Source organism: Oncorhynchus tshawytscha, unplaced genomic scaffold (genome assembly GCF_018296145.1).
Source record: "Oncorhynchus tshawytscha isolate Ot180627B unplaced genomic scaffold, Otsh_v2.0 Un_scaffold_14841_pilon_pilon, whole genome shotgun sequence".
Lineage (NCBI taxonomy): Eukaryota > Metazoa > Chordata > Actinopteri > Salmoniformes > Salmonidae > Oncorhynchus > Oncorhynchus tshawytscha.
The window spans coordinates 147,092-163,087 of NW_024609761.1; the positions used below are offsets into that span (position 1 = coordinate 147,092).

The following is a 15,996-nucleotide window of genomic DNA, read 5'->3' on the forward strand; positions in this document are numbered from 1 at the left end:
GATCACCACTTCATTTTAAGATTGTGAAATGTCAGAATAATAGTAAAGATAATGATTTATTTCAGCTTTTATATCTTTCATCACATTCCCAGTGGGTCAGAAGTTTACATACACTCAATTAGTATTTGGTAGCATTGCCTTTAAATTGTTTAACTTGGGTCAAACGTTTCGGGTAGCCTTCCACAAGCTTCCCACAATAAGTTGGGTGAATTTTGGCCCATTCCTCCTGACCGAGCTGATGTAACTGAATCAGGTTTGTAGGCCTCCTTGCTCGCACACAGTTTCTCAGTTCTGTCCACAAACTTTCTATAGGATTGAGGTCAGGGCTTTGTGATGGCCACTCCAATAACTTGACTTTGTTGTACTTAAGCCATTTTGCCACAACTTTGGAAGCATGCTTGGGGTCATTGTCCATTTGGAAGACCCAATTGCAACCAAGCTTTAACTTCCTGACTGATGTCTTGAGATGTTGCTTCAATATTATATCCACGTAATTTTCCTGCCTCATGGTGCCATCTATTTTGTGAAGTGCACCAGTCCCTCCTGCAGCAAAGCACCCACACAACATGATGCTGCCACCCCTGTGCTTCACGGTCAGGATGGTGTTCTTCAGCTTGCAAGCCTCCCCCTTTTTCCTCCAAACATAACGATGGTCATTATGGCCAAACAGTTCTATTTTTGTTTCATCAGACCAGAGGAAATTTCTCCAAAAAGTACAATCTTTGTCCCCATGTGCAGTTGCAAAACGTAGTCTGGCTTTTTTATGGTGGTTTTGGAGCAGCAGCTTCTTCCTTGCTGAGCAGCCTTTCAGGTTATGTTGATATAGGACTAATTTTACTGTGGATATAGATACTTTTGTACCTGTTTCCTCCAGCATCTTCACAAGGTCCTTTGCTGTTGTTCTGGGATTGATTTGCACTTTTCGCACCAAAGTACGTTCATCGCAAGGAGACAGAACGCTTCTAGTTCCTGAGCGTTATGACGGCTGCGTGGTCCCATGGTATTTATACTTGAGTACTATTGTTTGTACAGATGAACATGGTACCTTCAGGCATTTGGAAATAGCTCCCAAGGATGAATCAGACTTGTGAAGGTCTACAATATTTTTTTCTGAGATCTTGGCTGATTTCTTTTTGATTTTCCCATGATGTCAAGCAAAGAGGCACTGAGTTTGAAGGTAGGCCTTGAAATACATCAATAGGCACACCTCCAATTGACTCAAATTATGTCAATTAGCCTATCAGAAGCTTCTAAAGCCATGACATGATTTTCTGGAACAGTCAACTTAGTGTATGTAAACTTCTGACCCACTGGAATTGTGATACAGTGAATTATAAGTGAAATAATCTGTCTGTAAACAATTGTTGGAAAAATGACTTGTGTCATGCACACAGTAGATGTCCTAACCGACTTGCCAAAACAATAGTTTGTTAACAAGACATTTGTGGGGTGGTTGAAAAACAAGTTTTAGTGACTCCAACCTGAGTATATGTAAACCTCCGACTTCAACTGTATCTCCCTGGCACTTGAACAGGAAGGTGGCACGGCTGTCCTCTGAGGGCACATTTTGTCTTCAAACTTTGTCAGCAAAGTCTGGCATTCTCTGGATTTATGGTGCTTTCAAAACAACTGGAAACTCAAGAAATGATCAGTGATCTTCTGGTCGTAGCTCTAGAAAGAGGCCTGAGTTCCCAATTTTCAATTCCGAGTTGGATGAAAGTTCGAAACGTATTTTCCCAGTCGTAGCTCGTTTACCCGAGGTCCCAGTTGTCTTGAACTCACTAAAGACAGTTGTTTTGAGCATGGCACAAATAATACTTAATTGACAGCATGGCCAATGTTGAATGTTAATCATTTTAAACTAGGAAAATAGACTCTTAATCTTAGACTTGGGACCACACAGCCACTCCACTGAATAGCAGGCTAATGATTGCTTTGCAATGCTTGCAGTTAGCCACTGATTCCTTCCAAATAACTCATTGTTGAATTTGCGATTTCCAACTTGCTGTGTAATGTTTATGTCCAATGGCCGATGAGCACCGATATGTTTTATCTATAATTTCTCTTCATTATTTCTCTTCATATGACAAGGATTAAAAATGATTTGCCAGTAGATTGTCAACTTGATTCATGATGTCATCATCAAGCCAAGATTTTGACATTATGATGTTGACATCAATCAAATCAATGCTACTGTAGATATAATGTAATTTGACATTTTATCTGTGGCCAATGACCTTGAGGCTTCTTGGATGGGCACTTCTAATGTAACTCTATGGCAGCACCCAAGGGGCTTGAATTTCTGAGCTCTACCCTTAGACTTGGTGGTGACGTATTGTCCCCATGGGTGACAGAGCACTGAGCCAATCACGGTGCAACACCAGCTATTTTCCGCTGGCTTGCACCACCACCACAGAAAGCACTGAGCTAGGCTGAAACACCTGCATTTTGGCGCTCCCTTACTCAAGAAAACTAAAAAGAGACTATCTTTATTAACTCAATTATATATATATATATTCTTTTTACGTTGTTTGCAAGCTGATATGTGCCACGTATTAATGCCAAAATAACATGACAATAACAATATATATTTTTTGCTGAAAATGTGGGGCTCAAAACAGGTAAGGCTCTGCCCCACCTGTCCTGAATGACGAGTCGTCAATGAATATGAACATAGTCATTCTCAACAATGATGAACTTTAACCAACTCAACACTTGTCACATGTAAGCCTACGTATGTAGGCCTACGACCTAATAGGAAACTGAAATCTGGTAGTCACGCCACTTGTGGTTGTGTAAAGTGGGAGGACTCTCATGTGGAGTTAGCTGTGTTTCGCCAATGAACTTCTGGTTGAGAAGTCAGAATAAAAGTCCACTACTGAAACTAGAGGAAAATGTACAAATTAATAAAAAACAAAGAGCGAGGTCCCCAACTGAAAAAATGTGTTATTTGATTTTTTATTAAGAATGTAATATATTTGAACAATATGGCAATCAATTCAACTTCAATGAGTTCATCATGAATAGGAAGATCTATCTATGGTCTTTATCCTATATCCTGACCCCTTCACACACACACACACACACACACACGGAGTTTGGAGGAATAGCACGGGGTCAGCGCCCCTGGAGCATTTAAGAGGTTAAGTGCCTTGCTCAAGGGCACAACAGCATAAGTTCATTAGAGCTTTTATTTTGATTCCTGAAAACAGGAAGTTCCGTTTTTGTGCTGCCGGCAAACATACTACATCCTCTAAAGATCAAAGTACAAGAACATAGGGAAATATTATGCGTGAGAAATCATTCCTAAAATGAATCACTACGAATTGCTTTGTTGAATGAAGGATTATGTTTGAGCGTCACCTTTCTTTTCCGGTGGGGCGCTCATAGTGTGAAATCAACATCTGCATCGGTAGTAACGGCAGGAACACTTTTGACGGATGTATTATGCATTTATAAGAACTCCGTCTTCAGATAAACTAAGGTAAGTGTATTTAATCTCAATACTTGACAGCCAGTGTCGGCACTATATTGTCTCATGCCGTTGTTTGTTATTTCATCCTTTATTTATCCTCGTTCCAGGTTTTCCAGGAGGCTACTGTATGCAAGAGGGTGGACCGAATTGGGTTTAGGCTTAACGTTACAGTAAGAATGTCACGAGTTAAATCAGAGTCACCGACCGCCGTTACCGATGTACATACAGGCTCAAAGATGCAGAGAGTAATTTACGTTACTTACCTCATAGCTGTCCTGGATATCACATGGATGTTTTTACAGTTTTCCATCACTCCTGTAAGTATTTGTGTTTTAATGTCTATTCTATTACCCACGTTACTAAAATGGTTGTTTTTGTTGTTGTATGATTAGCCTATATGGATAGAGATGAGAAAGAAAACAATGCAGTTTATTCCAATATTTCGATATCAGAATGGCTACAAAAGTTGGCTACGTGTGCTATGCATTCATTTGCTGTTATTCAAATGTATTGTACATATTTGCCATTTTGCTAGTAGGTTTGAACAGTTATAAATGGCCTTGGGATTGTTGACATAGGCCTACATCTAAAAATACTGTATATAGAAAAATGGTCTTACCTGGGCCTTCTTGAGGGCACCATCGTTTTTGATAGAGGATTGTGACTATGCGCATTGTAAGCGGTATATCTATGACAATCTAATATGAATGAATTACAGTGGCCATTTTAGCATGTAAATCTTGGTGGGGCAAAAAAAAGAAAGAATGTGGGTTGCATTCCAGCAAAGCCACTACACAACACTAAACAATACATCAATTACACTATAACGGTGACAAACGATGCCCACAAACTGTTAGGGTTTACATAAAGCTGTCCCAACAGCAGAGTCCCAGCACCTTACCACTGCTACACCTGGCTATCAGCGGAGCCTTGTCTGGCAGCAAAACAGTTCATTCAGCCTCATTTAATGCCTTTAAAAAAAACATAGCTGATGTCTCCCTGGAAAAGCCAGGATGACTTGCTTAAACAAATGTGGTTTCTACTGACAATTGAGATGTCTATGTCATAAGGGGACGACCAGCGAATAAGAGGCAATCCGTAATTTCGATGAAGACATTAATGAGCGAGCTAGGACGGACGTAGTCAATATAACTATTTGTTCAGCACTTTTGAAATGTACAATGACAGAATTCAGAACATGGGCCGTTCTTACAGTGTTCTCTCTGTACACCAAGTCAGAACCGTAGGATAAATAAAGGGGGCACATAATCAGACAATGAAAGCTCTTACAATGTTCAATGATTACATTTCTCAAAAACAGGTCATAGGCTACGTGTGCACCACCAAGTCAGAACAGTAGGAGAAATTAAGAGGTGAAAATAGACCAAATTATTAGGGTGAGGCACATGGGCTACTAACAACTTACTACACAACATACACTTAGTATTATTTTCTTAGCTACAGTATACACATCTCCCTGGCATATTACATCATTTATGCAGCAGCATATAAGACATTTTTTCAATCACCTTGTTGTGCTGTGCTCACTTGAACAGGAAGGTGGCGCGGCGGTCCTTCGTGGGAAAATTTTGTCATCAAAGTCTGGCATTTTCTGGATTTATGGTGCTTTCAAGACAACTGGGAACTCAAGAAAAAAAGTTTGAATCATGATGACGTCAGTGATCTTCAGGTCGTAGCTCTAGAAACAGTCCCGAGTTCCGGATTTACAACTCCGAGTTGGATGAAAGTTCAAAACGTATTTTCCCAGTCGTAGCTCGTAAATCCGAGGTCCCAGTTGTCTTGAACTCACTGAAGTCATATTTTGCAGTTCCGAGTTAACAGTTGTTTTGAGCGTGGCACAAATCATGCTTCATTGACAGCATGGCCAATGTTGAATGTTTATCATTTTAAACTAGGAAAAGAGACCTTTAATCTTAGACTTGAGACCACACAGCCACGCCACTGAATAGCAGGCTAATGATTGCTTTGCAATGCTTGCAGTTAGCCACTGATTGCTTCCAAACAAGTCATTGTTGAGTTTGCGGCAATCCCGGCTCAACGCTCCGTATTTTCCGCTTGCCCCACCACCACAGAAAGCACAGAGCTAGGCTGAAACATCTGCATTTTGGAGCTGCCTTACTCAAGAAAACAAAAAAAAGAGACCATGTTAGTATGCGGCTTTATTTACTCAATAATATACATATATTTTTTACATTGTTTGCAAACTGATATGTTACACGTATTAATGTCACAATAACATGCAAAACAGGCAAGGCCCAAAAAATAAAATAAAAATATTATATTTTGCAAAAAATGTTGGGCTCAAAACAGTCCTGAATGACAGGTCACCACTAATTAATTATTATTATAATAAAACATTGTATATGTATTTAAGTTTGACCTCTCACCATTCAGTATTTGGCGAAGAAGCTGGGATTTGACACCCTATGGATTGGCTATTTGCAAACCATGGTTGGTGTCGTCCAATTGTTGGGAGGCCCGATATTTGGCAGGTGAGCAAAACTCTGTTGAATGAAATACATAATCTGTTACATAACCACAGTCTGTATCTTTAATCTCCAACCCTGGTCAAAGACGCACAATTTGCTGCTGGCAAATTGAGCTTTAAAGTGCTGTCACTTAAATCTAATTGAGTTAGGGTTCAATGACTTGGGGCAACGAACCATACACAGAAGGCTTATCAGACCTGAATCCAGACACAAGATCGCAGCTGTTATGTGTTGGTGGCCATATGTTGGCAGGTGTCAATATAGATCAGTGTTATTTTTCTGTTGTCGGTAGGTTTGCAGACCTTTTTGGTGCCAGAGCAGCAATGTGTCTATCCTGCACTGCCTCTGTAGTCTACTATGGGTTACTTGCGATAGCTGACAGTCCTCTCATGCTCTTCATCCACAAACTCCCCGCTGTCTTGATGCATGGCTTGCCTGGTAAGTGCTACACTGCCTGTTGTTTATTTAACCTTTATTTTAACAGGGAGTCTCATTGAGACCAAGGTCTCTTTTTCAAGGGAGCCCTGCATGACATGATCAGCAGCAATTACACAATCACAGTTAGAGACAAATATACTAACTGTTGTTCCCTTCATACTCAAACTCCCAGATAAGTCCCCAGCGTATGTACCGTGCCTAGGACCTACTGTACTAGACAGCTCCCTAACAGATCCTATAGAACCTACTGTATTAGACAGCCCTTTAACAGATCCTATATGATCTACTGTACTAGACAGCCCTCTAACAGATCCTTTATGATCTATTGTATTAGACAGCCATTTAACAGATCCTATATGATCTACTGTACTAGACAGCCCTCTAACAGATCCTTTAGGATCTATTGTATTAGACAGCCCTTTAACAGATCCTATATGATCTACTGTACTAGACAGCCCTCTAACAGATCCTTTAGGATCTATTGTATTAGACAACCCTCTAACAGATCCTATATGATCTACTGTACTAGACAGCCCTCTAACAGATCCTATAGAACCTACTGTACTAGGATCTACTGTACTAGACAGCCCTCTAACAGATCCTATAGGACCTATTGTACTAGGATCTACTCTATGAGGCAGCCCTCTAACAGATCCTATAGGATCTCCTGTACTAGGATCTACTGTACTAGACAGCCCTCTAACAGATCCTATAGGACCTACTGTACTAGATCGCCCTCTAACAGATCCTTTAGGATCTATTGTACTAGACAGCCCTCTAACAGATCCTATAGGATCTACTGTATTAGACAGCCCTTTAACAGATCCTATATGATCTACTGTACTAGACAGCCCTCTAACAGATCCTTTATGATCTATTGTATTAGACAGCCATTTAACAGATCCTATATGATCTACTGTACTAGACAGCCCTTTAACAGATCCTATAGAACCTACTGTACTAGGATCTACTGTACTAGACAGCCCTCTAACAGATCCTATAGGACCTACTGTACTAGGATCTACTCTGAGGCAGCCCTCTAACAGATCCTATAGGACCTATTGTACTAGGATCTACTCTATGAGGCAGCCCTCTAACAGATCCTATAGGATCTCCTGTACTAGGATCTACTGTACTAGACAGCCCTCTAACAGATCCTATAGGACCTACTGTACTAGGATCTACTGTACTAGACAGCCCTCTAACAGATCCTATAGGACCTACTGTACTAGACAGCCCTCTAACATATCCTATAGGACCTACTGTACTAGATCGCCCTCTAACAGATCCTTTAGGATCTATTGTACTAGACAGCCCTCTAACAGATCCTATAGGACCTACTGTACTAGACAGCCCTCTAACAGATCCTATAGGATCTACTGTACTAGACAGCCCTCTAACAGATCCTATAGGATCTACTGTACTAGACAGCCCTCTAACAGATCCTATAGGATCTACTGTACTAGACAGCCCTCTAACAGATCCTATAGGACCTACTACTACTATAGGATCTACTGTACTAGAGCCCTCTAACAGATCCTATAGGACCTACTAGGACTAGCCCTCTAACAGATCCTATAGGACCTACTGTACTGACAGCCCAACAGCCCTCTAACAGATCCTATAGGATCTCCTGTACTACTGACTAGACCCTCTAACAGATCCTATAGGACTCTGTACAGCCCTCTAACAGATCCTATAGGATCTTCTGTACTGTACTAGACAGCCCTCTAACAGATCCTATAGAACCTACTGTACTAGGATCTAGGACTGTACTAGACAGCCCTCTAACAGATCCTATAGGACCTACTGTACTAGGATCTACTCTAGGATCTATTGTACTAGACAGCCCTCTAACAGATCCTATAGGATCTCCTGTACTATGATCTACTGTACTAGACAGCCCTCTAACAGATCCTATAGGACCTACTGTACTAGACAGCCCTCTAACAGATCCTATAGGACCTACTGTACTAGATTGCCCTCTAACAGATCCTTTCGGATCTATTGTACTAGACAGCCCTCTAACAGATCCTATAGGACCTACTGTACTAGACAGCCCTTTAACAGATCCTATATGATCTACTGTACTAGACAGCCCTCTAACAGATCCTTTATGATCTATTGTATTAGACAGCCATTTAACAGATCCTATATGATCTACTGTACTAGACAGCCCTCTAACAGATCCTATAGGACCTACTGTACTAGACAGCCCTTTAACAGATCCTATATGATCTACTGTACTAGATCGCCCTCTAACAGATCCTTTAGGATCTATTGTACTAGACAGCCCTCTAACAGATCCTATAGGACCTATTGTACTAGGATCTACTCTGAGGCAGCCCTCTAACAGATCCTATAGGATCTCCTGTACTAGGATCTATTGTACTAGACAGCCCTCTAACAGATCCTATAGGATCTACTGTACTAGACAGCCCTCTAACAGATCCTATAGGACCTACTGTACTAGACAGCCCTCTAACAGATCCTATAGGACCTACTGTACTAGACAGCCCTCTAACAGATCCATATATGTCTGTTTATACCCCATATGTTCCAGTGTTACTGGTTACAGTGTGTATAAGTCTGACTTGTACTAGGATCTACTCTGAGGCAGCCCTCTAACAGATCCATATAAGTCTGACTTGTACTTGGATCTACTCTGAGGCAGCCCTCTAACAGATCCATATAAGTCTGACTTGTACTAGGATCTACTCTGAGGCAGCCCTCTAACAGATCCATATAAGTCTGACTTGTTGTGCTCCTCTCTCTGCCTCGCACCAGGAGCCCAGATGGTAGTGACTGACCTGACAGAACCTGACAAGCGGGCAGAGGCCCTTGGCAAGCTGGGCCTATGTTTTGGCATTGGCATGGTTGCCGGCTCCACCTTGGGCGGTACACTCAGCACACGCTATGGGTGAGTGAAGCACCTCAATGCTCACCGATTCTAGTCCAATCCAAGAGCTGGAATCCGATTCTAGTCCAATCGGAGAGCTGTAATTTATCCGTGTGACATCCCTGCTCTGGCTTTTCCAGGGAGACATTTGCTGCTTGTGTAGCTGCGGGAGGGAGCTTCATCAGCTTCCTGTTGGTTTGGACGTTTATCCCTAAACACACTAAGATACAAACTCCACAGGACAACACAGACAGTAAGACTCTACACCTACCTCACAACACACTATTCACTCTAAAGGGTTTGTGTGTGTGTGTGTGTGTGGGGTGCAAAAAAATCTAATTTCTGCTTTATCTGACACTCATTGTGGCCTGTGTGACGTGGGGACATCCATAATGTGTGGTATTTGACACGTGACTTCATATGCGAGTTGCTTGTGACATATTTTCCTGGTCCTGCAGAGAAGAGCAATGCCAAGTCAGTCTTTGACCTGGGTGAGATCACCAGACTGATGAAGTACCCTGGTGTGGCCAAAACCTTCATGGTCAAGATCATCTCAGGTCTGCCATCAGGTGGGTGTCCTTCACTGTCACCTATAAGAGTTGTTTATTCTCCACCTGTGAGGATGTCTTAGTTTAGACTCATCTGAGGGAGAACTAGTCACTTAGCAGGAATGTGTTGCTGTAGAGCTGGAACCAGTGATGTAGTGAAAGGGTAAAAGCAGGTAACACAGTTCGCCTACAGATTTTATTTGGAGAATAGCATTTAACGCAAATCAATGTTCAGCGTTTAATAAAAACTTAATAAAATAATAATAAAATACAAAAGCTTAATAAAAACTACAACACCCCATCTCAACCAATGTTCAGTGTTTAATGACCTTTATATATATATATATATTTTAATTTTATTTACACGTTATTGTCTTTTTAGGGTGTCTCTGTGTTTGCATGGAGTCCTTTTTAACAATCTCAAGGGATTCTGTCTCAGGTATCTTTCAGGTCATGTTCTCTGTTATCGCCATGAACTTCTTCCAGCTGGCGCCAGAGCAGAATGGCTACCTTATGGCCTACTTTGGGATCGTGTCAATGGTATGGAGCAAGGATGCTCACGACATATACATTTAGTCATTTAGCAGACACTCTTATCCAGAGACACATTATATTTAGTCATTTAGCAGAGACTCTTATCCAGAGACACATTATATTTAGTCATTTAGCAGAGACTCTTATCCAGAGACACATTATATTTAGTCATTTAGCAGACACTCTTATCCAGAGACACATTATATTTAGTCATTTAGCAGACACTCTTATCCAGAGACACATTATATTTAGTCATTTAGCAGACACTCTTATCCAGAGACACATTATATTTAGTCATTTAGCAGAGACTCTTATCCAGACACTTCCATTATATTTAGTCATTTAGCAGAGACTCTTATCCAGAGACACATTATATTTAGTCATTTAGCAGACACTCTTATCCAGAGACACATTCTATTTAGTCATTTAGCAGACACTCTTATCCAGAGACACATTATATTTAGTCATTTAGCAGACACATTCTATTTAGTCATTTAGCAGACACTCTTATCCAGAGACACATTCTATTTAGTCATTTAGCAGACACTCTTATCCAGAGACACATTATATTTAGTCATTTAGCAGAGACTCTTATCCAGACACTTCCATTATATTTAGTCATTTAGCAGAGACTCTTATCCAGAGACACATTATATTTAGTCATTTAGCAGACACTCTTATCCAGAGACACATTATATTTAGTCATTTAGCAGACACTCTTATCCAGAGACACATTATATTTAGTCATTTAGCAGACACTCTTATCCAGAGACACATTCTATTTAGTCATTTAGCAGACACTCTTATCCAGAGACACATTATATTTAGTCATTTAGCAGACACTCTTATCCAGAGACACATTCTATTTAGTCATTTAGCAGACACTCTTATCCAGAGACACATTATATTTAGTCATTTAGCAGAGACACTCTATTTAGTCCAGACACTCTTATCCAGAGACACATTATATTTAGTCATTTAGCAGAGACTCTTATCCAGAGACACATTATATTTAGTCAGCAGACACTTTCCAGACACACATTATATTTAGTCATTTAGCAGACACTCTTATCCAGAGACACATTCTATTTAGTCATTTAGCAGACACTCTTATCCAGACACACATTCTATTTAGTCATTTAGCAGACACTCTTATCCAGAGACACATTCTATTTAGTCATTTAGCAGACACTCTTATCCAGAGACACATTCTATTTAGTCATTTAGCAGACACTCTTATCATTTAGCAGACACTCTTATCCAGACACATTCTATTTAGTCATTTAGCAGACACTCTTATCCAGAGACACATTCTATTTAGTCATTTAGCAGACACTCTTATCCAGAGACACATTCTATTTAGTCATTTAGCAGACACTCTTATCCAGACACACATTCTATTTAGTCATTTAGCAGACACTCTTATCCAGACACACATTCTATTTAGTCATTTAGCAGACACTCTTATCCAGAGACACATTCTATTTAGTCATTTAGCAGACACTCTTATCCAGAGACACATTCTATTTAGTCATTTAGCAGAGCCTCTTATCCAGACACACATTATACAGTGGGGCAAAAAAAGTATTTAGTCAGCCACCAATTGTGCAAGTTCTGCCACTTAAAAAGATGAGGCCTGTAATTTTCACCATAGGTACACTTCAACTATGACAGACAAAATGAAAAAAAAAAATCACATTGTGGGATTTTTAATGAATTTATTTGCAAATTATGGTGGAAAATAAGTATTTGGTCAATAACAAAAGTTTCTCAATACTTTGTTATATACCCTTTGTTGGCAATGACAGAGGTCAAACGCTTTCTGTAAGACTTCACACGGTTTTCACACACTGTTGCTGGTATTTTGGACCATTCCTCCATGCAGATCTCCTCTAGAGCAGTGATGTTTTTGGGCTGTTACTGGGCAACACGAACTTTCAACTCCCTCCAAAGATTTTCTATGGGGTTGAGATCTGGAGACTGGCTAGGCCACTCCAGGACCTTGAAATGCTTCTTACAAAGCCACTCCTTCGTTGCCCGGGCGGTGTGTTTGGGATCATTGTCTTGCTGAAAGACCCAGCCACGTTTCATCTTCAATGCCCTTGCTGATGGTAGGCTTTGTTACTTTGGTCCCAGCTCTCTGCAGGTCATTCACTAGGTCCCCCCGTGTGGTTCTGGGATTTTTGCTCACCGTTCTTGTGATCATTTTGACCCCACGGGGTGAGATCTTGCGTGGAGCCCCAGATCGAGGGAGATTATCAGTGGTCTTGTATGTCTTCCATTTCCTAATAATTGCTCCCACAGTTGATTTCTTCAAACCAAGCTGCTTACCTATTGCAGATTCAGTCTTCCCAGCCTGGTGCAGGTCTACAATTTTGTTTCTGGTGTCCTTTGACAGCTCTTTGGTCTTGGCCATAGTGGAGTTTGGAGTGTGGCTGTTTGAGGTTGTGGACAGGTGTCTTTTATACTGATAACAAGTTCAAACAGGTGCCATTAATACAGGTAACGAGTGGAGGACAGAGGAGCCTCTTAAAGAAGAAGTTACAGGTCTGTTAGAGCCAGAAATCTTGCTTGTTTGTAGGTGACCAAATACTTATTTTCCACCATAATTTGCAAATAAATTCATTAAAAAATCCTACAATGTGATTTTCTGGATTTTCTTTCTCATTTTGTCTGTCATAGTTGAAGTGATGAAAATTACAGGCCTCTCATCTTTATAAGTGGGAGAACTTGCACAATTGGTGGCTGACTAAATACTTTTTTGCCCCACTGTATTTAGTCATTTAGCAGACACTGTTATCCAGAGACACTTCCATTTAATCATTTAGTCATTTAGCAGACACTTATCCAGAGACACTTCCATTTAATCATTTAGCAGACATTGTTATCCAGTGACTTACAGTTAGTGCAGTCATCATCTTATATATATATATATATGTGTGTGTGTGTGTGTGTGTGTGTGTGTGGTTGTCCCACCTAGCTCAGTCATAGTAGGTACATTTTTCCTCAGTGAACTAGTTAATCAGCTAAGTCAGTGTTAGTAGGAAAAGACAAGTGTTAGTTTGTTTATTTTACACTCTCATTGTGGCCCTAGCCTCTTTTTATTGTGTGGTATTTTGCACCTGTGCTGCTAAATTAGCGATGACGTTGTTTGCGCGTCAGGTCGACTGGCGATCAGTGTTCACCACGTTATTCGACCACTATGTACCTGGTTAGGACAACACGATGTATTTACAGTAATTAAAAGTTTAGATGGCTAAATTCTCCTGAAATCTCCAGGACATCAAATCCCCTCCCTTGTGGGAACAGGATTTAATAGAGCAACTCTGGTGAGAAATAAACTTTTTTGGTCCAATTTTTCCAGGTAATCCAAGGAGGAGTGATTGGCCGGCTGACCTCAAAGTACTCTGAGAACTCACTGCTTCTCCTCTCCATCGGCATGTCAAGTCTGGTGGGCCTGGCTCAGGTACAGAGGATTCATTTAATCTTGTGATGAATGCAGGGTTGTATATATTCCCCGTAGCAGCAACAACAACAAAAAAAAGTCTCTCATGGGGGGGGGTGTTTCACAGTCTCTCATGGCTAACGTTTGGTTCTCTCCTCGGCAGGTCTTCATGGCTAACGTTTGGTTCTCTCTCCTCGGCAGGTCTTCATGGCTAACGTTTGGTTCTCTCCTTGGCAGGTCTTCATGGCTAACGTTTGGTTCTCTCCTTGGCAGGTCTTCATGGCTAACGTTTGGTTCTCTCCTTGGCAGGTCTTCATGGCTAACGTTTGTCCTTGGCAGGTCTTCTTGGCAGGTCTTCATGGCTAACGTTTGGTTCTCTCCTTGGCAGGTCTTCATGGCTAACGTTTGGTTCTCTCCTTGGCAGGTCTTCATGGCTAACGTTTGGTTCTCTCCTTGGCAGGTCTTCATGGCTAACGTTTCGTTCTCTCCTTGGCAGGTCTTCATGGCTAACGTTTGGTTCTCTCCTTGGCAGGTCTTCATGGCTAACGTTTGGTTCTCTCCTTGGCAGGTCTTCATGGCTAACGTTTGGTTCTCTCCTTGGCAGGTCTTCATGGCTAACGTTTGGTTCTCTCCTTGGCAGGTCTTCATGGCTAACGTTTGGTTCTCTCCTTGGCAGGTCTTCATGGCTAACGTTTCGTTCTCTCCTTGGCAGGTCTTCATGGCTAACGTTTGGTTCTCTCCTTGGCAGGTCTTCATGGCTAACGTTTGGTTCTCTCCTTGGCAGGTCTTCATGGCTAACGTTTCGTTCTCTCCTTGGCAGGTCTTCATGGCCAACGTGTTCCAGTTCTGCTTCATCGTCCTCCCCATGATGTTCTCTCTCAGCGTGTTCAACGTCATCACTGACAGCATGCTGACAAAGACTGTGCCTTCCTCCGATACCGGTGAGACAATTAAGCGTTTCAAACACATATGTTGAGAAATGTGAAGGGGGGCATCAGGTAAACAGTAAATCATTGGCTAACCTAATGACAACAACAAAAAACATTTAAAAAAAAATGCCGACAGAGAAAGAATCCCACTTGGTGTCGTAACATTCTGAAAGAAACAGTTGAGCATTGAAGTGCAACTTCTGTCTGTTTTGCTCTGGACATTTTTCTGATTGGTTCCATTCACTCTTCTGCAGGCACGATGCTGGGCCTGTGTGCCTCTGTGCAGTCTCTGCTCCGCACCATCGGCCCCACTATTGGAGGCTTCTTGTATCACAACTACGGAGTGGCCTCTTTTGGGTTCATCCAGTTTGCCGTGAACATGGTCGTGTTTGTGTTTATGCTTAGAAATATGGTCAACAGCAAAGACGAGCGCAGAGAATGACATTCCACAGACTTAAATACATAGGGCATTTTAAAAGTAACCTAAATATAATTTTATATTATCAGAGAATGTAATTATATTTCTATAATGGACAAAAATATAAAATGCAACATACAACAATTTCCTAGATTTTACTGAGTTACAGTTCATATGAGGAAACCAGTTGATTGAAATATATTCATTAGGCCCTAATCAATGGATTTCACATGACTGGGAATACAGATGTGAATCTCTTGTTCAAAGATGCCTTCAAAAAAGGCAGGGACGTGGATCAGAAAACCAGTCAGTATCTGGTGTGACCACTATTTAACACGCTGTCATACACGTCGATCCAGAGCATCCCAAACATGCTCAATGGGCGACATGTCTGGTGAGAATGCAGGCCATGAAAGAACTGGGACAATTTCAGCTTCCAGGAATTGTGCACAGATCCTTGCAACATGGGGCTGTGCATGAATCATGAGGTGATGACGCTGAATGAATGGCACGACAATGTGCCTCAGGATCTCGCTACAGGGATCTTTGTGCATTCAAACAAGCCCTATGCGTATGGAACATCTCTGGGATCAGGAACGTTCAGAAGACCAGTTGTTTACTGGTGATGCCACTTACATATACAATCCTTTGTTGATTCTGCAGATGTGATTTTTGTGTTTCTGTCAAACAGAAGGTGGTGTGTGTGTGTGTGGGGGGGGCAATAAACCCAATCTATTAGTAACTAGTAGATGCTCACTGCTGTAGTTGTGTTAGCTATACAGAATCTCAATTTAGTATTT

At 41.2% G+C, this 15,996-nt stretch overlaps 1 protein-coding gene across 1 annotated transcript; it reads left to right on the forward strand.

The window, feature by feature from the left end:
* The first annotated feature begins 3,228 nt into the window (after positions 1-3,228).
* slc22a18 (solute carrier family 22 member 18) lies at positions 3,229-15,340 on the forward strand. The gene is made up of 11 exons (XM_042317670.1): positions 3,229-3,484; positions 3,583-3,792; positions 5,891-5,988; positions 6,278-6,423; positions 9,211-9,343; positions 9,463-9,575; positions 9,781-9,891; positions 10,310-10,410; positions 13,769-13,870; positions 14,670-14,790; positions 15,033-15,340. Exons 2-11 carry the CDS (start codon positions 3,652-3,654, stop codon positions 15,218-15,220), a joined length of 1,254 nt encoding a protein of 417 aa, XP_042173604.1. The 5' UTR covers positions 3,229-3,484; positions 3,583-3,651; the 3' UTR covers positions 15,221-15,340.
* Positions 15,341-15,996: the final 656 nt, after the last annotated feature.

Coding starts and splice junctions, on each gene's coding strand:
- slc22a18 (XM_042317670.1), top strand. CDS start 3,652: ATGTCACGAGTTAAATCAGAGTCACCGACCGCCGTTACCGATGTACAT. Junction 6,424..9,210: donor CTTGATGCATGGCTTGCCTG/GTAAGTGCTACA, acceptor GCCTCGCACCAG/GAGCCCAGATGGTAGTGACT. Junction 14,791..15,032: donor TGTGCCTTCCTCCGATACCG/GTGAGACAATTA, acceptor ACTCTTCTGCAG/GCACGATGCTGGGCCTGTGT.